The 25,229-nt window shown below is 38.3% G+C and overlaps 1 protein-coding gene across 1 annotated transcript in view; it reads left to right on the forward strand.

The window, feature by feature from the left end:
- Nucleotides 1-25,229, forward strand: part of UBE3D (ubiquitin protein ligase E3D) — a gene marked incomplete at its 5' end in the record, with an annotated part of 89,855 nt that overhangs the window by 27,207 nt on the left and 37,419 nt on the right. The window contains one exon of the mRNA XM_082480558.1: nt 1,585-1,754. Coding sequence (XP_082336684.1) covers nt 1,585-1,754 — 170 coding nt within the window. The remainder of the gene's footprint in view (nt 1-1,584; nt 1,755-25,229) is intronic.

The raw sequence follows: 25,229 nt of genomic DNA on the forward strand, positions 1-25,229 counted from the left end.
AATGGTTTGGTTGTTTTCTCTAAAGCAAGTTGCAGAAGGATTTTGAATGGAGCAGACAGCTATTGCTGCATTGTTCCCTAGGCTAGTTTGAAGGATATTCATCTTCTGAAAAGCATCCCAGGAGACTGCTTCACAGGGAAGTGTTAATAATTTCAAAAGGAAGGAACTCTGTTTAGTTAAAGCTAAGCGTGTTAGCAGTGGCCTGTCTGCAGGACACTTCTCTTTTTTTCCGTATTTTCTCCAATACCTTTTAAACACTTGGCTTAAAGCACTGTGTGCAATGGTCCTAGCTAATGAGGTATATTTTGCAGTTTAGGCTATGAATGTGTACAGTGAGTTACCAAAGCAAAACTGATGAACAGCCACTTGTTAAGCCAAGTGCAGTTGCTTGTCATCATTTATGTGCATATGCTAAAGTGATTCTCCTCCCATCCCCTCCCAAGACATCTTTATCAATATAGCTCATTCCTCTTTTATGGAGCTTCCACTGTAATGTTCTGAGCCTTGGGCTCTGATAAATTGTGACTGTCACATTCAATTACGACATATACTGTGTGTCCTGTTAACAGTGGCTTTCTCCCTCCACAGGGGATATCATATGTCTGCTACCTAACATCATGTAACTTGCTTTACTTGAAGCTGATTAAGTCATGAGAAGCAGAAGATTACTCTCTAGTGAGCAGCCCTGCTTGAATCCCACTTTCTATGATAAATATTTCATATATAAACTTTTCATACAGACTCAAGACTTGTAAAAATTGATTTCCATTGGTAACGCAGATCACTACTGCAGGCTGTGAATAAAGGAAAAGCCCAACTATTTGTTGGAGTGCTTAGCATGAAGGCCCCGAATCCAAGTTGAAACAGTGATGCACAATCACACAAAGATTAAATAAGATCATAATGTGGTGCAAAAAGTTTAGATTTCTCAAAACTCTGCCCAGGAAATTGCCCATGAATCACTGTGAGCAACTAGTGCTGAACAATACCAGTTCCATTATCTAATTTGATAAAGATTTATTTTCCAAGTAAGGGCCTGTTGTGGCTATTTAAATCTCAGTCTTCGTTTTAGACCACATTAATTGCTGTCTTTTGCCTTGCATGTCTTAGCTCTATCCAGTCATAACTATCACGCTTTTTCTAAAAATCCTTTATTTTTGGCACTTCCAGTAGGCAGTCTTTCAGTTCCCTGTCTTTAGCCCTCAGTTGTTCAACACCATATGCTCGACTAATTCCTAAAAAACTATGAAATTAGAGAAATAATCCATTTGGTACTGAAAAAGATGAGTTGGGACTGTTTCTTTTGTTACTAACAAAGAAAATGTGCTGCAGCTACAAAAAGAGGCACCTTCACAGAAATAATGATCTTAAGAGTGACTGTGATAAATCGGGCATCAGTTTATTGTATTAACCCATTTTTCTCCACTAGAGGCTGTGCAGACTGTGCTGAATAATAAAATGTCAATTTATGTCTGTTAACACTTTGTTAGAAACTTAGAAACTTAGATTGTGGCTTTAGGATCAGAGTAAAGGAACAAATTGAAATTGATGTAAACTACAGTAAAATTATTTCTTCATTTGTAGATATGGCTTTTAAATTCTGACACATTGCTCGTGGAGTCTTTAGGAAGTTCCTCCTCCCACAGTGTTTTTACATTGTTTGGAGATATTTTCATGCCTAGTTCTGGACCAGTGGGGACCTGGAATGCTGTCAAAGTCCTTTACCAGCCATGCATTAAAAGCAGGAATAAGGAGTAAGTATAGCCTTTTCTGACCTGAAGTTCTGATTGTTGATTTGTTCTGTTTTTCAGGGCAGCAATATTTCTTTGAGGTTCTTTGGGTAGTCTGTTAGTGTTAGAGGTGTATCTCTGAAATTGCATATTTTATTTTATTTTTTTAGCTAAATGACAGAGGAATAATATTTGGTTTCTGTTACAGCCAGAGAGATAATCTGGTGGTTAAATTTTTGCACTGTAATGTTAAAATGTAGACCAAAGTGTTATGTTGTTCCTAGAGGCACATGTAGATAATTTAGGTATATGATACAAATAGAAGTTGTCTCCCTTGATTGCAGGAGAGTAATATGTTTTCTCATGTATCCGTTTTTTACGTGTAGTAGCTCACTGTGCATTTCTAGAGCTTGGTCATTTTTCTGGCTGTTGGCAGAAGCTGGAAGGATGGTGACACTGTGAATCCCACAGAGAGGCAATGAGTTTTGTCTGTACAGTCTCAGAACGTGCTGCTCTGCAGCTGTAGCTGTAGGCGTAGTTCAGGGAGGAGGAAAAATTACAGGGAGATAAGGGGCATGGTCTGACACCTGAATATGCTTAAGTTTAGCTAGATCTCCCTCTTTGTCTTCAATTTCTGTGTTTTGTGTGAAGATCTAATCTCAGCTGTCAAGTTATTTATGGGATTCTCTGCAATTCCACAGTACAGGATTTGGACCTCTTTGGTACATCTGAAACCAAGAGGGTAGAGGTGGGTAGGTATTAGTTTAGCAAATCTTACCTACCTGTTCCAGCTTCAGTCTTGACCTTTTTTGCCTTAAAATTGTGTGTTGTTTTGCAAGAGATAGAGCTGTTCGCAGGCCTGGAATTTGTCTAAGACAAGTTATCTTCCGTTCTACAGGTGTTTTCTGGTGGGTCACAATAAATTAGTGTAATGATCACGGACAATGCGTCTAACACTGTTGCTGTTAAAAGATACTTGTGAATGTAGCCTAGCAGAATAATTTGAAGAATGCTGTATCAGTATAGCATACTCTCAGCATATAGCATATTCTCAAAAGGAAAGCCCTTTTCAGATATGATTCAGAAGTTCATTGAGTTATCAGATTAGTCCCTATGTGTAACTTGCTTTCAGCCCAGTGGTGGCATTATTTCAAAAAGGAATAGGCCCTGAGAGAAGGGGAAAGAAGAGGTGAGGAAGGTGTTGATTACAATAACACAGAAATGTTTTTCTTGGACATATCCAAGACTACTGGAGCCCTCATAAAGTAAACATTTGATTTCAGCAAGCTTTGAAGTATACATTATGAAAAACATACACTGCCTAACGTATTAAAGCCTTTATCTGTTGGAGAGCAAAGATAAGAGAATATTGATTAAGCAGAGGGTCTAATGTTTGCAGGTGATGGAGTGTGATTTTAGCATAATTTTCTGCTTCTGTTTTGGCAGTGATAGAAAAGAAAGCATTGGTTTTGTATCAGCCAGACTTAAATAGTGGTTTGGTTTTGTTGTTTTTCCTTTAAATTCTTGGAAATTAGATGACAGATTTAAAGAAGTATGGATGTATTTAAGATTTAGAAGACAGTCCCTCCAGACTCAGTCAGTACACAACTAATTTATAGCCCAAAACCTCATAAAAGTACAACAAAAATGTTGTCTTCCACAGACAAGCAAACATGTACATCCGAATTTAAATATTTTTGCAGGAGAAATATACACCTTACAAAAATGTGTGATTCATCATAGTGTTTATCCTGAATGTTGCCAAGTGTATCCTTTTTATTTTTCAAACAGATCCAATACTGAATAGTTGAAATAAACTCTGACATAGGGAGAGAATTCAAAATTCTAATATTTAGAGAAAAGGTCATACTACATTGTTTATGTTATTCATGTAAGTGAAAAAATTACCTTTAATGTAATAGCTTCAGAAGTTGGCATTGGAAAACCTCTGTGATCTAAATGTTATTTAGTGATCCAAAATACATCTTAAAGTATTATCATTTAAACCGCTTATTCTTAGAATGGGAGATATTGGAAGAACTGCTGCCTGCTCTAAAATGAAAGACACTTCACTTACCACTATTAAGTCTTACAGAAGTGTAACTTACAGGTTTGCTTTTCAAGTTTCAATTCTTTATCACCGAGAAGATTTAATTACCTTAACACACGTTCAGTTACTTTGACATGCTATTGAGATAAAAAAGTCCGATCTACTTAGTCACTTCGCTATTATTCACAAATGCTTTTCTTGAATGAAGTTCTCAGCAGCAGAATTTTACTGTGAGATTTTATTCAGTTCTTTCCATTTCCCCAAACAGACTTGTTACAAATCACTTGTTTCTGAAGATTACTTTGTATTTATCTTTGGGACTCTGCAGTGAGCAGAAGGCACAACTGAGGTTTTAATTCTGTTCTGACAGTAATTGACATCTTTCCTGTCCAGTCCATGGACAAATGCAAAAATGGAAGAGAAAAAACACAAGGTTCTTTTTCAGGTTCAGTAGCCAAAGTAACTAATGGTTTAGTATTGTTCTCCCATTTTTATATTTCTAGTAAAGAACAGTAAAAAGGACATTAGCACTTCAGTCTCTTTCCACTAACTCATTTATCAGTTGGCTTGAAGTACTGCCTGGACATGTGCAATGAGACTGAAGACTTTCTGTACTGAACAGGAATGTAAACATAGCAGAAGCAAAAATATCAAAACCAGTACAACTTAATTAATGCAACCTGTTTGCATTTAGATTTCAAATATTATTTCAAGAATTTTGAACAAAGTGTCTGATTTCTTGAAAGTGCAAGTTCCAAATGTTTTAGATGCCCACATTCTGATAATAACTATAATACTTACCTTGCTTGTTTCTGCACACACACCTGCCTTTGAAATAATGCAGCCTGTGGTCTGCTCCCTATGAGTGGGTAGTAAGCAAGGATACCTCCTGTGTAGGAAGCAGCCAGCAGGAGGTCTGCTTGTGACCTGGACCCCAACAGTTACAAGGGATAAGCATGCACTCTGATATCCTGTTGGATGCCAGAGAGCCTCTTCAGTTGTTGCGAGTCACTGGGTACACTTGAGTCCTATCTGATTCCTGCAGTGCCAGAATCTGATCTGTGCGATGGGAGGGGAAGCACCTTTCTTACCTGTGGGCACAGCAGAGCCTGTGCTGGGTAGCTGGGCCATAAGTTTAGATGGTTTAAGGTAAACTAGAAATAAAAACATTTATTTTTCATATCTAAATATAATAACATAATCACATATTTGTAAAACATGAGTGAAGAAATGAAAGAAAATCTGTACTTAGTCTACTTACAGAAGTATAAATCTACTTCCTGAGACAAATACATGGTTCCATGGTAGTAGTCGAGGTCTTGGGCTTTGTGAAATTCTGCCCTGGCAAGCTCCCTCTGCTAGAGAGAGCCTAACTGTGATTCTCTATTAATTCAGATTCAGGCACCCAATTTTTGAAGTCACCCTTAGGTTCAGATTTCTTGGGATGCACTTGAATATTTCTCTTTGGGGGAGTGTAGTAGCTTTTATACATGATCTTTCTTTTCAGACTTTTAGGAAGTCAGCAGAAATTTACAGGCTTACTCCAAAGCTCATTTTTTTTCTTCTTTATTCAGAGTACAGTTCATTCAATTAAAGAATTGCAATTCTTCATAATTAACATAATGCTTATTTTTCTTCCTCAGATATTGAAGTGCTTTTTTCCCCTTAAACTAGGAATTAAGTCCTGTGAACAACACTATGGTTCAGTGAGCAACAGAACTCTCTTTCCTCCAGTAAATCACTGGTATATCTATCACTGTACCTTACATTAAGTATTACTCTGTTAACAAAGCAAAGGAAACAAACATTTAAGTAGGATAAATTTTAGTGGTTCATTACTGGCTGCTGAGTGATACCAGCCACAATGATAATTAACAAATTTGGAGCAATAGCTGTTTGGGGGTAGCTGATCCCGAAGCCCGCTGTAACAATACTGTGTTCTGAGTTAGGCTGAATGTTGCTGAGAAGGTTACCCCTTTTGTTGTGTCCACCTTTTTATCAACAACATGCTGATTCATGTTCAGTTTGTTGATCTGTGTTGACCATCTGATCCTTTCCAGTAAATTGAAGTCTAATAGGCAGCCTTCCTTTCTGTTTTTGTGCGGTTGTCCTTTGTTTAATTACATCCTAATTTTGTTCAGAATATTTTTCCCTTTTGGCCTTGGCCATTTTGATTTCCAACATGTGGCATACTGATGGTCCTTCCCAGCTTCATGTCATCTGGGAATGAAAGAAGCATCTCTCTTGTGCCAGTCTCCAGGAGAATGACTGAGATACGGAATAGGACCAAACTAAGAACACGACATGTGAAGCCTCTCTCTGTGTACCTTTGTTTTGGCAATGAATTATTAATGGTTGTGCTCTGGGTATTCTCTGCATGTTAGACTGCATTGCTTAAGAATGTTCAGTAGCTTTTAAGGAATTGTGAAGTTAAGACATGGTTAGGTATATCCAGACATGCTGTTTAAAATGTAGCTCTTGGCATTTCTCCTTGCAGAGCCCTATTCCTCTGATCTTCCTGAGAGCAGCCTTGAAGTGTTTTATTGATTTTATTTATTTCCCTTCCAGTACCTAAAGGGGGCCTACAGGAGAGCTGGGGAAGGACTTTTTACTAGAGCATGTAGTGATAGGACAAGGGGGAATGGCTTTAAACTGGAAGAGGGCAGGTTCAGATTAAACATTAGGAAGAAATTTTTCACTTTGAGGGTGGTAAGGCACTGGAAGAGGTTTCCCAGAGAGGTTTAAGGCCAGGCTTGATGTGGCCTTGGGCAGCCTGGTCTAGTGGGAGGTGTCCCTGCCTATGGCAGGGGGATTGGAACTCAAGGTCCTTTCCAACCTAAACCATTCTATGATTCATATGTTACTCTTTCAACTGTTAAACAGGGCTGGAAACGCTTAGGTATGTCTCATGTGTGATAGCACGAGTTCTGGGTAGGTCTGGCTACAGTAGGCTTCCAGCCTTTGCAGGATCTTTATGAGTAATCCTTTTACAACAAATTAGTTGAAATTATATACTGTTGTTTCTTCTTGTCACCTATGGGAAACGTATGTTATGAGTGTAGTTGAGTCCCATTAGAGAAGGATGCCTCATGTATTTTCTGCTCTGTTCTTACTTAGATTTTTTTTTGACGATGTGTATGTGATTATCCCTCCACTTTTCTCTCAGCAAGGCTTCTTTTCTCCACCTACAAATCTGCTGTGTAGACAGAAGAGGTCTTCCTTTCAAGTAGCAGGTTCTTGGCAAATAACACCTTGTGCAAACAACCTTGACTGCTGGGAGTGATAATGATAAATACTGCTGAAGTGAGAGTGTTGTAAAAATGTATGAAGAAAATTGAAAATACAGTTACATGGCAATTCGACCATAACTTGATCTCAGAAAATATATGTGAAAGTACAGTTAGAGGAAAATTACACTTTTCCCTTTATAGTAATGTGCTAGGCAAAGCTTTGTCAAAAAGTCATTGATAGCTTTTTATTTCTTGCATACATCTGGAGCCTCTCTGAATGGTTTACAGCTTTTGCAGAAGCCTACTCCTATGTAAGAATTTGCTGCTTATCATTTGAGAGTTGAAAAATGACTTCCAGAAATTGTTTGGTTTATTAGCTTTAGAGGGACAGAATAAGCTAGAAAATTGAGTTTGTGGCGAAAATGTGGAGGTTTTGTGTCTCAGTGCTTTTATTACAGTCCATGTATAGTGAGCTGTTTATGAAGCTGTTACTGATGTATTCCAGAATGTTGTTTATTTGTCCCAAGAATCACTTTCATTCTGTATATGACTCTAGAGTAATTCACCTCTCATAAAAGAATCAAACTGTGTCCTATTTCACTGATTTTTGTATGTGTGGAATAGAATGCCTTTTCCTAGTGTTTCAGTAACTCTTGCCTGTAGAAAACACATGGGACCACACAGACCAAGAGTTGTCTGACGGACTGACCAATGTTTCACTGTTCTGTGCCCTCTTTAAGGTGATTTCTGTAGTATAATAATTTTTTTGTGCTATATCTGGATGGATTACATGAGTGTGTGTGATTGTAAATGGAGTGTGAAGGATCTGTTTTGTTTCAGATATTTCTTTTTTCTGTTCCCTTCTTGAATTCTTTCATGGTATCAAGTTAAGAGAACTGACACCACAGGTGAGGTGGGTTTCCTTAAAAGAACTGACTGAGCAGTCACGCAAAGCTTTTTGAAAGATGCAGTGTGATGCCAGTCAGGGTTTTGGGACAGGAGGGAGAAAAAAAAATACTTTTCAGTTTGATAGACATGTGGAAGCTGGAGGCCTCCTGAACTTTGAATGCTTGGGCTGAAGCTTGGAGGAAGAGATGAAAGCTCCATGTGAGAACTATTATTTTTAGCTAGAGATTGTTCTCCAGAAGAAAGAACTGTTCTTCAGTACTGGTAACATCCTTTCCCACCTCTAGGAAAAGATGTATGCAACTTTTAAGTATAACTTTCAGGAAATATCCTGACTTTCTTGTTTATTGAAACTAGACCTGCCATGTGCAGCATCCTTTTCTGGTAGTTACTTAAGAACTTCATTCTTATCCCTAAACACAGATCTGATATATCTTTCCAACTCTTCGGAGCCGTCATATTTTTGGTATCTACCCTTTCCACTTCTAAATAGACTTAGAAATACTAACTGAAGTAGAGAAAAATGTTGGAATAAACTCTTTGTCTACCAAATAAGGTCTCTTGTATTTTGCTCAAAAATTTTGTTCATGTTATCATTCCAGCTGAGCTTGTTGCTTAGATTGCCTTTTTTGCTTATCTTTTGAAATTTAGCATTGAAGTCAGAAGACATAGGGGTCTGACTGGTTTTTTAAAAGTGGATTTGGAATCCCAAATCACTTAGCCATTTGTTAATAATCTGATCAATAGCCTGCCTTTTTTCTTGTGTAGCATGAAAGCTGCTGATGTGTCACTACTCACCTTGCAGGGTACTGCTGTTGTACTCTGCATTAGAAGTGTTACATACTATATACATAGTAATTGAAAATGTAAAAATAAGAAATTGACTGTATGTGCTATTACTTAGATACTTTTTGTGTTCTAATTTCTTAGAAAAAATAGATAAATTTGCTATTAAGATCTATCACATTTAATATGCTTTTGAATCGGGATTTGGGATTCTGTAATATGGTAGAACAAAAAATATAATTTAGGCTTGTATTTTTTTTTTAATTAGTCTTCATATTTATATGTGAAACACAATTTTGGTAGTTCTGGTTCTTTCCGGTTCTCCGGTTCTGGTTGGCAGTGAGAGAAATGTCAAGTTGAATGGGAAAAAAAATGTGAATTAAAAGCAGCAAGACTATCTAAAACTAATTTAAAATGTATAGGCTGACACAACTGCATTGCCGGTTAGTTAATTCCACTTTTATATGATGATAAGAACGTAAGAAATGCCACGCTGAGCCAGATCAGTGTACCAGCTAGCCCAGTATCCTCCCTCTGACATCCAGAGGTGTTCTTTAGAGTAGCATGTGAGCCTCAGCACTTCCTTGTACTGCTCAGCTCTGTAGTTGTTGTATTGAGAATGTTAGGGGGTACAGCCCTGCCTGTTTCCTTTACTATCTGTTCGTGCATCTTTTGACCATGTATTTGAATATATGCTTTTTGACCGTACTGGTGCTGTCTGTCTCCACAATGTCTTGTAACAGCAAGTTCCAGAAGTTCACTACTGCTGTGTAGTACTCTTTTAACCTCTTCTAAGCTGATCTCCTACTAGTTTCAGTGAGTTGCCTCTAGATCTAGGATTGGGGGATTTAGCGCACAACAGTTCTGCATTCATACTGGCAAAATGGACATGGGGATCCTAAACTTTACACTGGGATTACAGCATGTGGTGTTCTTGCTGATTACATTTAGGACTTAGATTTACTGGCTAGTTTGCTGGAGGGACAGCAGCGTCACATTTATTCAAGTCTTGCTTGACATGTATATATCTCTAGTATATTAATTTTGGTTTTGTTGTAACACTGCTTTTTTGAAAGCCATATAGCCTAAATGCGATAGTGATGATCCATTGAAGATAATTTTATGATCATAAGTCACACTACAGCAGCTTTCCACTTAGAGGCTTACAGTTCGTTTCTCATAGACTTATAAAAACTGCTGAGTTCACTTGGGAATTGTAAGTACTCAACTCCTATAGTGCCTTTTAAATGACAGGATCCATTTGAGCAGGGAGGAATCGTATAATGAACCAAGAGTGAAAAAACAAAACTTATAAAAGCCTGTTGGACAGATTGCCGACAAGAGCTGCTTAAACCTCAAAACTTGATTTACTGAATTCTAGGATCTTGGGCTGTTTTAAATTAATTACCATTTGTTATTTCTATTGTATTTCTCCATGACAGGCTGTGTAAACTAACAATACTTAGATTAACAAAATGATTTAGGCTGCTAATTTTACTTGCAATACTTTTTAAGTCAGTAAGGCTAAAGCAAATTGGGAGCATATGACTTGAGACCAAGGAAGGCTAATTGGTGAAATTGTTCAGGATATTTCCATTTGTGTGTGGCAACAATGGGATATTGCTGTTGGTTGCTTATTTTGAATGCAGTAGCATCAAGGATAAACAGAACAAGCAATGCTCATGCTGGTTCCTCTGAATACGGGCCTTAAGCTACGTGAAATAATCTGTATAACTAATAGGCATAATAAGTGATGCCTATGTGGATATGAATGTTTGAGGCAGAAGAGGAGGACACCTGGAAGGTGTACTTCCAGGGAATAAAATTGCTGCAGAATTTTAGAATTTTAGTCAAATATATTGCTGAATTTCAGTCAAATAATTGCTGAAGGCAGGGCTATTAGATCTATTCAGAAGCGAGCTGTTGGATTGACCATGCCCATTTTCCTTCTGTGTATGGTTAAAAGAGTATTAAATTTGGCTTATATTCTTCCCAGAGTGTACGCATTAACATAATACCAGTTAAGCCTTCAAATTTTTCCTAACTTCACAGCAACACTGACTGGATTCTATGGAGTTCTCCATTGTACCGGAGACAGGAATACAGAAATCACTTGAGTGCTCCTGTGGGCCCTGATTTTGCTGGCTTTCCTGGAGAAAGCAAAATTGTATGGTGTCTCGTTGAAGATGGTTCTTCAGGGAAGCGACTGCAGGCATGTGTGTCAACTGGATGTCCATATCTCCAATGCTGCAGCTGAGGCTTTTCAGCTGGTACTGATGGGCAGCTGCATAGTATCAGTAGCAGAACTGGTTAGAAGTTGGGTTTTAAACTAAGCATGTCTTTTCTTTCCCGTGTAGACATTGATTTTTCTGAACCCTCCAAAACTGTGTTATTTTAGTATGGAAATGTTGTTGAGGTAGTTGCACTTTTGTATGTACTTCTTTTTCCTTATTGGCTGGCTTCCCAACTGTTGTGTGTCTCTTGTTTATATCTTGTGATGGAAACAATTGTATGGCCTACAGAGAACACTGCTGAAGCATTTCTAATTATTTTTTACATTTTTTTTTTCTGATTTTTAAACTCCCTCCAGAAGTTGGGGAATATTTTTTAATTGGGGGAAAAAAAAAGAATCCAGCATAATTTTGACCAGCTGGAATAACAGTGGTAATGCAAAGAATCACCTTCTGAAAAGGGACTTAAAGGGGCTCTAAGAAGACCCATCAGATATTTAATGATTTAGTGCATTTTGAATCTAGTATTGTTACCAACTGTGAACAGTAGTGATTGTAGTCATACCTAAAAAAATCGTTTGTCAATATTCTCTACTTCATGTTTTCAGGTGTTTGCATATTATTGGTGCAAACTGCTGTTAAGCTGTTGTATTTCAAACAGAAGTGGCTGCTTATTATTAAGGCCTCTAATTTTTCAAGCATGTCATGATGATTAAGAAATACATGCTCTTGTCTGAGTTGAGAAATTTCATTGAAAACTATATTTTTTTTTTCTGAAACTGCCGAAACTGTCGCTGGCTACTGCAAGAAGTTGTCACTCACTGAGAAGCTGTTTTTTGCCCCCCAACATAGCAATTGTGCAGACACTTTTAGCAGCTCTCCTTTATGTGTAGGACCATTGAATTTAACACAGTTGTCCAGGTGAGTTTCTTGTATCACCAGTTATGTCCGGTGCAAGTCTAACTCAGCAAATTGTTTCAAGAACATAGTGTAGTAGTGGGTACCAGGTAACTGTAATGTTCTTTGATTGCCTTCAGTAGAAGTTGGAGACATCATACAGATGTAGTTGATTATGAAAAAGTTTCGACTGGAGATTGGAAGCTTTCCAGTGTCAGAGCAGTGAGGTTCCTGCAAAGCCTTCTAATAGCAATAATATAGTCAAGACACAGAATTGTTTTTAAGATGAAGCATGATTTAATTGCTTTGACACAATGCCTGTTCTTGCAGGGAGATAAGCTTTTTGGCTGGGAGATGCCTTCTAGTTCAGTTTTCCAGCTCTGTCATTGACCTGCCAAAAGACTTTCAAGTTCACCTTCACCATACCTCTTTTGGTGGAAGCTCTTTAGAGTGACGAGTTTGCATGTGGGGAGAGCCATGCTGGTACTGTGGTCTTGATTGGGCTGCTATTCAACAATTTAGTAATTATCAAGTGTGACATTATTTCTTTACCTATGGCGTGTTCTCCTGTATCTGGATTCCATTGTAATTAACTTTATTTGCAAAGGATTTATAGTACTTTATCTGCAGCTGTCTTACTTTCAGCTGTTGCATCTCCACTTTGAACGAGGTCATCTACTCAAAGGCTTCTCTTCTCACTGAGCTCGTGTCTGTCATTCAATCTTTCCATGCCTATTTTACTTCCTTTTGACAAAGCTGCGTTTTAGTCTCTCTGTAACATCAACTCCTGCGTCAGTATTGACTTAACTTGGCTAAACCCTAGGTTTAATCTTCCATCTAAATCCCCATTTTCTTCCTTTTTTCTTCTTCTGCTCTTGCTCATGTCCAGAACTCAGCTGCCAGGCTGCATGTCTCCCCTTCCTGTTCCTTGTGCTTCTAAGCCAAGACTAGGTTTCCCTGTTTCTTGATCCATAACATTTTAAGAAAGCTCATAAAACTAAATTAAAGAGCCGAAACAGTCTGCATTCACTGATCTGACTGTGTCAAGGTATGCATATGTGCGCAATGCAGCCCCCACAGTGCTATCTCAGATGGATTCACCTGATGCCCTGTGTGAATCCTCCAGCTCTGCTTCGTGCTGACAGCAGGACAGCAGGACTCTGCACAGCTGCCTGAGTGCTGTGGGGTCTCCATCAACATAAGCAGGAATTATACAGACACTGTTAAATCTCTGCTGTAAGGGAAGGGGAAAGCTTCAGAATAATTGAAATGGAAAACTTGGGAATTAGCTCTGAGGAGAGCTGTTAAAACTAGGGACAGTTTTGTGAAGGATGGAGGGATTATTTCTGGGGGAGTATTTCTATGCACAAAGGAAACCTGACGGATGTGTGAGAACGCATGCTGGCTGAGGACAGGGAAAAGGGGCTAGTATAAAGTTGATCCTTCCAGACTGGCAATTAGTCTGTTGTGAGTTTTCAAAGTGGAGTGTGGGATGTAGTAAAATCAGGTGGTTTGGCCATTTGTGACCTATGTCAAAAATGTTGCTTTGCCAGTTTATGTTTTTGCATTAACTTTAAGGTTATTTTTAGAAAAGGAAGCTGTGTTCTTGACTGCTGGGTTTGTTTGTTTATTTATTTATTTATTTATTTAGGATTTAATTGCTTGTTAAATTTGGCTTGTAGCCACACCTGATGTTTTAATGTCAGTGGTGTGTCATATCTGCATAGAGTGAGCATCCATACAAATTTTGCCACAATCATATTGGTGAAGAGGGAGAATGATGGGAAAAATAAACTGTCCAGGAAAATTATGGTTTCAGTGGGAAAGAGAATATATGTCATATGTGAAGTTCTAATTTTAGCAATTAGGCTGTTGTTTGGAAATGGTTTGGATTGAATGACTGACAATAATAAATTTTGCTGTCAGCAAGTTCTGAGGATTAACCATTTCTGTGATTTGTGGTGTTCCTTACTTTGCTGCAGGTTCATGCAATTACAGCTTGAAATACTGAATTTACTTCTATTCTGAAGTCAGTACATCAGAAAAAAAATAACTTTAAAGCAGCAAGCTGAGAATTTTTTGTGAACAGTGATTACAGCTTTTATTTGTGCAGCAGGATAACTTTTCCCTTTGGATTCAGGCATAATGTTCTAGAGTGCCTGGTATTTGTGAATACTTCTATATGGAATATCAACAGCACTGTGGAAGTGATTTAGTTTTACCCAAAGGTTTAAAAATCAGAGGCCAGAAAACATTTTCATCTTTATATTGTTCTGAAAATCCATTTCAACTTCAGAAATGGCCTCCTGCTTGGTATAATAGGTCTTAAAAAGGAAATTAAGGTTTATGGAGCATATGCAAATCTTCATGTGGCACAGCTGGTAGGAATAACCTGCATCCAGGGAAGTGCTTTGTGCTGTGGCCAGGGAACACAAGGCTTTTAGGTACAGGGCAAGTGTGCTATGCCATCACTGATCATACACACCATTGGCTCACTCATCTTCAATTTAATCAATTTAATTTGATTTTTTTTAATAACTTTTCTTCACCACTTGCTCGGTTGATTATGCTGAGGAAAAAAAGTGTTACTATTTGTTGCTAGTCTAGGGCCTTGATTACACACCTGTTTCAATACTGTTAAGACAGGGTATCAAAGACACGGTTCAAGAAGGACAGGGAACTGCTGGAGAGGGTCCAGCAAAGGGCTACAAAGATTATTAGGGGATTAGAACATCTCTCCTATGAGGAAAGACTGAGGGACTTGGGTCTTTTTAGTCTAGAGAAAAGAAGACTGAGGGAGAGTCTTATTAGTGCTTATAAATACTTAAAGGCAGGGTGCCAGGAGGATGGGACCAGTCTTTTTTCAGTGGTGCCCAGTGACAGGACAAGAGGTAACGGGCACAAACTTGAACATAGGAAGTTCCATCTTAACATGAGGAGGAACTTCTTTACTTTGAGAGTGGCAGAGCACTGGAACAGGCTGCCCAGAGAGGTTGTGGAGTCTCCCACTCTGGAGACATTCAAAACCCTCCTGGATGCCATCCTGTGCAACTCGCTGTAGGCAACCCTGCTCTGGCAGGAGGGTTGGACTGGATGATATCCAGGGGTCCCTTCCAACCGTGACCATTCTGTGATTCTGGGATTCTGTGACACCATCCTTCTGGTATTGGGTCCCAGTGTTGAGGCTGCTGATTGATCTGACAGTGGTGATAAGCAGTGGGACCTAGGCAGTCGGAGAGACCTGGTGGAAAGATACTGGCATCTAACATGAGTACAGTTCACATCATTTGCCTAGAAGTTTCAACAAGCAGCTCTGTCCTCGTAAGTGATATATCAGCCATGAGCTCTGTGGGTGTCGTCCATATTTTCTACGTAGTGCCCAATGCCATGCTCCCTTGTTTTGTGGTTAGAGCTTTTGCTGGGGACTGTGGTGTGACCACTAGTAACAAGGCAAGGGGATAGCACATTACTTACTGGGTTTGCTGCTTGCCCATGGGGCATACCACCTCTCTGCTGCTCTCCCTGCACTGCTTAGATGAGGAACTTAGTCAGATTGTCTCACTTAAGCCAAGTTTTCTTTTCAGTCATGGTCTTAGCTGAGGTTACTGTACCAACTGTTCGCCTGGCTTTTGCAGCACAGACATCTGAGCCACTTGACGGTCAAGTCCTTAACTGCTGCAGTTTAGAGCATATGGTTGAAGGTAAATTGTTGCCTGTTTTGGATTGCTTAAAGGCACTGCACTGTGAACTGTGACAGTTTAGGAAATGAGTGATGAGCAGTTCAAATGTCCAGGCAGGGTCAACAGCTGGGACCAGTATCTTCATCAGCTATCTCACCCCTGCTCATCAATCAGATCACTGAGTACCTAAAACTGAGTGATGTGAATACTTCCTAGTGTGCTCACAGTGCACAGAACCAAGAGGTCACACCAGCTTTACAGCATTTAAGCATTGGTTCTACATGTCTTCTATTTTCAGCTGTAACTTCTAATTTTTTTTTAAAAAGTAATGATTACTTAATAAACCTATGCTGATTTATCATAATTGCATCTATAAATCCATTTCTAACAGCTAGATGCATACATCTCATCCCTTCCCTAAGGCCACATTAGTCAGCACGAGCTCAGACTGATACGTAGACAACTTTTTTTCCTCAAACTCATAAGGAAGTGTAAAAAATTTTATGATGTTGCTTTAACAAGGCCCACTGGGGTTTGGGATTATTTATCTAAACCCTTATTAAAGACAAGAACTTTTCTATGTTTAGCCACGCAGAGCAAAGCTGCTCTTCAGACAGTCCAGTGCACTTTAGAAATGAAGAGAATTTGATAAACGTAGAACTGAAATCATGGAGAGAAGTATGAAGGATCTTTCCTCTGTATCGATTTACCCTAAAGCCAAAGTTACTATTAACCACTAATATAAAAAGAAAAATGTGGTGGCAGTACCTCTTGAATTTTAAGGCCATTTCACGATACTAGGAAACAGCAGTGGAAAACTTTTATCATTGTTAGAAGGAAACTACTTGTGACAGTGAAGAAAAAAACCAGAAGATTAAAAAGATCTGCCTCATTCCCTAGCCGGAGGATTGATTCTCCTGTACAATTAATCTGATTTCTTAACCTCATTCTTCAGCACCCAAATCTCTATTCTTTCTCTGTGAGGTAATTTTTACTCGTGTACACGTCTGTTGGGACCTCAGTTTAGCACCCCCTTACTCCCTTCTCCTAGGAAGCTCTAGAAGGAGAATTAAATGGAAGGTATTTCATGAGATACTTTATGTTCAGCTCCCTCTTGTTTTCTTTTAGTAATTAGGAAATGAAAGTGTTTCTAAGGTCTTGGAAAATTAAAATCTGATGTAATTTAATTAAATTATAAAATTTGAACCTAATATTTTTAGGAAAAGTATTTTACAAGAGCCCATAGTGTGGTTGGTATGAAGTTTTAAGTTTCACTCCTTTTGTAAATCTGAGCAATCCGTATATCCAGAAACTGAAATGCATTCTTTGTGTCTCTCAAGAAATTAGCCATTCCTCCTTTTGTGAGGGTTATACATTGATAAATACCTACGCTGTTTCATTCGGTCTTCCTTTGGGTAAATTTCTGCCATTTTCATTTTGAGCGTTTGCTGTTTGTAATTAAGCTTTGCTTCTGAATTCCTCTTACCAAATCTGTAAGAGAGCTCCTCTGCCAGCATTTCAGAGTTAATATGTGATTTCCATTCAGTAGATCATTCAGAGGCACAACTGAAGCATCAGACCCAATGATGTTGCAGTTTCATGAAACTGAGTTCGCTGCTTCTGCAGGCATGTCCAGATCCTATTGTATAGGGTATTCTGTCCTCAGACACACCACAAGAAAAATCCATAACACTGTATATTTGCTGTAATGCCTTAAAGGTAGAAGTTATTCTAATAAAAGTGAATTTTATGTCGCCAGTGTCAGAAGCCTTATTTGGAACTGTGACTGGGAAAATATGCTTCCTGTTCTTTGCAAAGGCCCCCATTCATCAAGGCTTTCTGATAACTAGCTCTGAAAAGCTGTTCAGTGAAGTTTCTCTGAGAGAATTTATATTATCACTGGCAGTCCATACAGGGCAGTCTGCAGGTAAGTGGGCTGCACAATCCTAAAAAAACATTGAAGAAAAAATGCAAGCCTGAATGGAGGTGGGGCTGATATTACCATTTTTACAAGCAGTGATACTGAACACTGTATGAAAGCGTGCAGAGACATAGATGTTCTAGATTATTGATTAAGCTACAGGTGCTGACCTATAAGCAGCATGTGCATGTATTTTTACCCTGTGTAGATGCCCCAGATAATAATTAGGTTTTGTTTCAATAAGCAATGGGAACATTGTCTTGGGATGTCATTGTGTTCACCTTGGTTAATATAGAATGATTTAATCTGGATAAAAAAATCTGCTTTTTTGGACACAGAAGTGGTAAAATAATCTTTAAATCTGATGAAGCCCCCAACCATTATCTTTCATCTCTTGAATTGTTTTGTTGTTTGTTTGTTTGTTTGTTTTCCCTGCAACATCTGTGAGATTTTGTCAATAATGGTTATTGAAACTGGGCACACATGACAGCTGCTGCTACTCTAGGAATTTTAATCAGATTTACCAATTTGGAAACATCTGGTAGCTGTTTTGGGCAAGTGAGCCAGGTGTTTTTGGACTGACTTCAGTAATGTCTTGGTGCAAAGGAGGACCTCGAACAGATGAAACTGGAAAACAAGTCTTGTATTTGTGATGCTTAGAATTATTATAAGAGGTCAGGAATGGTAACTATAGTTGTTGTCTTTAAATCTGGGAGATTGTATACTAGTTTCTTTTGAAACTGATATAACATTCTTTGCTAAGGTGGTGCAGCTTGGTTCACTGCCCCTGTTTTCATTATGAGAAATTCTACTTCTCTTTGAAAGCTAAGTTATGTTTACTGTTTCCAGCTTTAATGCATTTCCTTATGCATTTGCTCTTTGTATGATTTGCTCATCTGAGAATCGATTGGGTGAACCTAAGTGAATTAAATGCCTTTTCAAATGAGATGAGCCTTCTCTTTCTTAAGCATCTGACCCTCAACAAGTCTGGGCAGACTGCTTGTGAGGTTTTTGGAACCTTTTGTACTGAACTCGTTCAAAAATTTAACTTTTGTATTTAATCTGCCTTGCCACTGTTTTGAATGATGGATTTGGGTTTTTTGATTGCTTGTTTATCAACCTTTCACATTTTACACTGTGCAAAATAATTCTCAGATACTGAACATAGCACTTGTTCACAGGGAAACTTTCTGTTGAGGTAAGGCGCCCTTGTATTTGTGACAGGATACTTGACACCACGTGTTTTATGTTCTGCAATATAACATCTCATTTTGATGCTTTTTAAATTAAAGTTATAGTTTCATGAAGAGTTGTAAAGACATCTCAGGAAAGCAGCGCTATTGATAGCATCTCAGTGTTCAAAACTCAAGACGTGCCAATATTGATAAATATGTCTTTCTCCTGAGTCTTCCTACTATATTTTGATTGCAGTTTCCAACCTGTGGGAGGGAAAGAAGGGAAGAAAAATGTCTGTAAAATCATTCCTGTGTGAGAGTTTGGTGGAAGTGTAACCTGGGAGACAGCAGAGACATTTTGTGTTTTTTGGGGGGGCTTCTGTCTAGTGTCATGGTGCTTGGAGGGGCTGAGAGACAGAGGCTGTTGTCTCAGCCTCTGGGTGGGAAGGCAGAGGAGATGCTAGCTAGTGTGCAAACAAGTAGGAGGATACCCCCCCCCGCATTTACGGTGCTTCATGGTGAGGGTGAATAGAGGTAACCAGCAGAGTTGTCCTTTGTTAACATTCTGTGAGTTCTTAGGGTTGGTTTATGGAAAAAATACACCGAGGCAAATATGTTTTATTTCTCTGGGGAAATGAAGTGTATGTGACAGTACTTTCTGTCTGCCTGGCCAGTTACCCCCATCCTCCTTTGCCTGCCCCTGACTTTTAAACACATTGCACAGTTTTGGACATAAACGGTCTGAATGATACTTTTCCCACCTGTAAAACAGGTGGCTATATCAAGGACAGCATCCTTGTTAATGCCCCTGGTGAGAAAAAAATTATAGGTTGAAAACAACAGTTACAAGAAGAGTCTTCTGAGGAAGGCAGCCAGTCCACCAGACATCACTAGTCCCGTGAGCAGGTAGCAATGCTTCCTTAAAATTACATGGATCTTTCAAGGGTGAGCTATCTGGAATTACTTGGTATTTACTGTAGGGTAACCACATTGATGTCAGCAGCTGCCATGAAGGAGCTTGTACATAATACTTTGTTTTTCTACAGCCCTGCTGCGCACTTCTGCCCTTCAGGAAATCAGAATTATTAGAGGATGTGTACTCCCATTTGCCAGGACAGTGGCCCTTATTTTTCTACATACCTGAAGTGTTGAAAGGTTAAAAAAAAAAAAAAAAAAAAAGGTGTAAACTCAGAATTTGAGTGCTTCGTTGATATATGCTGGGAAGGGATATCAAATGCTCACATTTGATATTCCCTGTAAGTAAGATGGCACCAGTCAGGCTTTTAGCAATAGGTCAGTAGCACGCTGCTCTGTGTCCTTTGCATCTATCCCAAGCACAGTAGTCTAACAGCTATTGCCATACATTAGGGAAATTACGAGCCATCTGTTCTAATTTAGAGTAAGATGTATCCAGGAAGGAATCAAGAAGTGCTGAAGGTGAAGAAAAGTATTTTAAGGAGCACGCAAAGCTCTCCCTTCATTCTGAGCTGAAGGCATATCCAAGAAAACTGCAGTCTAGAGTTGTGGTAGAACTGTTACTAGTCTAGATGGTGATGACCATCAGCAGTGCCATCCTCTGCTATGGTGAATTATCAGCAGTGATCCGCTACAGCAATCTGATCTCTATTGGTTTCAGAAAAATTATTTGAATTCTTTCCACCTGGGATGCAGTAAGGCATTCAAAAACTGCAGCTTAAAGCCTAAAAACAACTGTTAAAGTGAAGAGGCACATTCTAAAGCATTGGCCAGGCAGTTTTTACGAGGGTAATTTGCTTCTCCTTTTAGTGGAACCACGTCGCTTTGCTGCTGAGATGTCTGCAATTACATTGTACTTTGGAGCTGTGCCAGCAATTCTACATAGCGTGGATGTTCAAGAGGAGTTGCAGCAGCAGACTTTAGGCAATGCCCAGCAAGAGCTAAGCTCCTGTACTTTTCTTGGTTTTGTAGGAGAAGTTCTAAATTAATGTGCGAGTTCTGCTCTTGCTCCCTGCTAGGCAAAAATGATGTAGGGAATTTTAAAAAGTAGTTTCAAGGAAGTACATTGTGAATCTGTTGAATTCTGTCTGCCATGTTTTCTTCCTATTATCTCTATATATGTTTGAGCATCACAAGCCCAGCAGGAGCTTGTGTTCCTCAGTCAGATGCTCTAAAGCAGAACTTCATTGTAACTGATAAAAATTTGCTGCAGTTTTCTGCTTTTACATTACAGCTTCAGCTTTTGCCACAAACTCTTGATCTTGCAGATGAACGAAGAAAGAATTTCTCCCCATAGACCGTTACTATTATGAGGTGGCTTTGTGGTTATAGCTGTGGCGGCTGTACCTTTATGCACTGTGGTTTTGCTGGTAGGACACATCCTGGGAAGTACCTGGCAGGCTTAGGATTTTATATCCAATGTCAGTTCCCGCAAAGTTAAAATTCCTTTTTCTCATCATTCTATGATCAGCCTATTTTTGCTTGCCTGGTGCTGAAACTAAATAAAGATGATAATATCTTAGTTATACTCATTGACCATGTGTGTATGGTTTGAGTACTGTCGTGAATGTTAAGTTTAGTGCATTTGCAAGTGTTTGTGGTCCCACACATCTAGGTGTCCCATTGAACATAGGTCTGCTTTAGACATTGTCACTTGATTTAGCCATTCATAAATTCATTTTAGATATTATGAATCTTCAACTTAAAGGTTGCAGAATAGATGAACACTTGCTAATCCTTCCCTGTGATGTTTAAGCTTTATTTCAGTGATTCTTGTAGCTGAAATTCTGTTTTCTCTTCCACAAAGACTGTACAGTTGGTGCTGTTTTGCAGTGGAATGAAAATATTTTATGGGTGATAGGTTTTACAACTTAAAATTAATGCTTTTGAAGTTGGATAGCAGCCAGCTGGAGGAGGGAAGGCAATGTAGAAAAGCAGTTGGTGAACACCCAAAAATCTTTAGTCTGGAGAAGCACATTGAGCATTACTTTGAAATTACATGCTCCAAGGCAAAGTTACTCCTGGACAGGATTAAAATCTGAAGATTTATTTCCATGCAAAATGTTGCATTATGTCAGGATAGCTTTCTGTGCTTCAGAGGAATAATCTACTTGTAAACAACCTTGTCTGCCTTGACAGTATACTAACAGTTGTTTGGTTTTCTGGTTTTGCCCTTTACCGCTTTGAGAGAAAAACAATTTAATTCTGTGGGCTATACACAGGCTTTATTTGCGCTAATAGCAGTTTTCAATAACTGTACTAAACCAGTGTAGTTACTTTTAAGTTAATATGTGACAGTTGAGTCTAATAAAAATGTTGATTGGTATGAAACAAAAGAGAGATAATTTGGCTTGTACTTTACAGGTTGAGATAGGCAGCTTTTACTTCTCTCTCTGACTTCCCTTAAATAGTTTAAAATAATCAAAGCATGTCAAGATAAAATACATAAATAAAATGAATGTAGTTGAGATTCATATGCAGTTATCTGATTCAAACAAAATCATTTAATTCACTGTCTTTTAATGTACCTTTTAGCATGAGTTATTTAATCTATACTAAATATTGGAGTTAGAAATGAGAAAACTGCACGTGGAATATCTATTTTAAATCGCAAAAGCATTCATTTAAGCAAATAACATAATTTTACTTAAAAGGTCCTTTGAAATGTTACAAGAACATTTGATACTTCTTATATCAGACCTTCTGAAAAATATTATGACAGTGGGCAAATGGAACTCTAGTGAAGTTAAATTTGAATTTTTATTGTAAGCCTTTCTTATTACTATTAAATAGCTTGTCCTTTTCAAAGGGTGACACACTGAAAGTTCAAGAAGGGCTTACATTTTGTAGGATAAGGTATTTTAAACCTGCTGAATTGTTTTTGTAGTGTATTTATGGATAACTTCTTTTTGACCAGACTCCAAAAGTGCACAATTTTTCTATTCAAAATATGCATTACTCACAAAAAAGACAGAAGACTTAATGGTCATGTGTTTGTGTATATAACCATTATATCTATTGATATTAATGTATAGAAATATGCATAATTGTATAATTATATGATTTACTTATAATGAATATATAGTTATATATACTATATTAAAGTATATGTACATGTATATGGTGTAACTTTATTATAGGATTTATATATGAGTGACTTTCTTACAGGAATGCTTTACAGGAGAGAGTATTTAAGACTACTTGAAAATATAGAAGTTCAGTTAAATGAACCTTCATCCTGTCTCTGTAGTGATGCTCTGAAAAAAATTAAGTATTACAACTTAGAGATTGAGCTTCTGTTCTTGGCTACTGTAGTCTATTGCAATAAATCTAAAAGAACCCCTCCTCATGTACGTCCCTGTATTACTGCTCTCTGTCTTCTTACTTCTCTTGATATGTTTCTCTTCTCTTGCTCATTTCCTTGCAAGGACACCAGCGAGTTAAATTTCTGTTCTTCCTTTTGATGTCTCTTATGAGAGATTTAATACCTGTTGGTACCATGCGACTAGTAGGGAAGATTTGCTCAAAAACCACACTTGGCACTCTCAGCTACTGAGGATGAATAATGAATGGCATTAGAACAAGACTGCAGTTGTTTGTTTTAAGAGTGATTCTGTAAAGAAAGTTGTTGTTTTTTTTTTTTCTCCGACGGAATTTGCTGTGGGCTGTGGAAGCATTGAACTTCTTAGTGTTCCATATTATTTACATTTTGGCAAGAGTTTAGTAGCTAATGAGCATGCATTGATTTTTATGTCATTTTTAGATCACTGCAAGGATAATTAAAAGTATAAATAACTTAGCCTCCCGGTATATTAAGTATATAGACACATCATCAACCATAATTTAGAATTGTTTTTAGATTAAATCATTTTTACAAATAGGTATTTAATTTAGCAGGTTTGTCCTTTGGTTCAGTAAAGTCATCTGTCATTTATATTAGAGCTGTAGCTTGTGGAAAGGGCAGCTTTAACAACATTCAGTGAACTCTGAGAGTCGGGGTTGAGCTTCTGTCAGCTTTTATATTCGATTCTTCAGCACAGCCTTGATTCAGCAAAGCACTGAAGACATAGCTAACATAGTAATCTCCTTCAAGGGTTTCCTAGTATTTGGAACCCTAAATGCAGAGCACATTTACATAGATTGTAACTACTCAAGTTAATCCAGTGCCTTGGTAGCAACACTGAAGAGTGCTCTGAGTAAGAGCTTTTTCATTTTCCAGTTTTGATCTCTGTACACTGCTATGTATTTATAGAAGTAGATTGGTAAGTCAGAGGTGGTGATGGGGGTGCTCTGGAAAGGAAAAAAAGGGCTTACCCTGTTCCTCTTCAAAAGCAGACTTATTTTGTCTGTTGCTGGGACAGTTGCATTTGCTGGAGTTGTGGCTGGACCTGTTGGAGTGAGTCCAGAGGAGGGCCATGAAGATGATCAGAGGGCTGGAGCACCTCTCCTGTGAGGACAGGCTGAGAGAGTTGGGGTTGATCAGCCTGGAGAAGAGAAGACTCCAGGGAGACCTTATAGCTGCTTTCCAGTACCTAAAGGGGGCCTAGAGGAAAGCTGGGAAGGGACTTTTTATCAGGGAGTGTACTGCTAGGACAAGGGGTAACGGTTTTAAACTGAAAGACGGTTAATTTAGGTTAGATATTAGGAAGAAATTCTTTACTGTGAGGGTGGGGAGACACTGGAACAGGTTGCCCAGAGAAGTTATGGATGCCCCATCCCTGGAGGTGTTCAAGGCCAGGTTGGATAGGGCTTTGAGCAACCTGGTCTAGTGGGAGGTGTCCCTGCCTATGGCAGGGGGGTTGGAACTAGATGATCCTTACGGTCCCTTTCAACTCTAACCATTCTATGATGTTCAAGTGAATCTCATGCATGATGGAGAGTGATTATTACTGACAAACGTCCTTGGCACCAATAGAAGAGGCTTCTTTTGAAATAAATTCAATCTAGTGAGAAATCTGGTCCAGTTTTTCAAAATCTTATGAGAATCCTTATCATTTTTCCCTGGTTTTGAAATACAAAGATTTCTCTTGCTTCAACTGACATGCTATGAATATTGTATTTTTCGTGAAGACTTAGGACATTATGGATGGGTTCCACAACCTGATGGATGACTATGTTTGTTTGCTGGTACTTATGTCAAGGAATTATAAAAAAAGTATATTTCATTATTCTGATGTCTTAAACCTTGTTTTTAAGGACACAGTTTTCAAATGTTACTCTGACTTATGCAGGCATTTTAGCAATTCATTGGGATCAATTCCATAATGAGCAGTGGAGAAATACCATTGTCTGATGCACAGTGAATCAAATGTGCTTATCTGAAAACATTGTGATCAATTACTTCTGCTGGAGAAGTAATTGTCTTATCTTTAGTCGTATTTGAGTAGTTGTTTTCATGTTTTGCTCATCTCTGCTTTCAGAATTAATTGGTTGAATTTCAGATAACATTTGCCAATTTGGGGTTTTTTGTTTTTTTTTTTTTTTTTAAAGAAATCCAAATTTCCCTGGACTTCCCATTATTATCAGCTAAACAGGTTTGAAAATAACACTTCATTTTTCAAAACTTCTTTCACATATTACTGTATGAATTTTACTTTCCTAGCTGCATTCCTTTGACTAGTTATGGGAACGTGACAATCATATCATGC

The sequence above is a fragment of the Vanellus vanellus genome (genome assembly GCF_965231255.1).
Source record: "Vanellus vanellus genome assembly, chromosome: 3".
NCBI lineage: Eukaryota > Metazoa > Chordata > Aves > Charadriiformes > Charadriidae > Vanellus > Vanellus vanellus.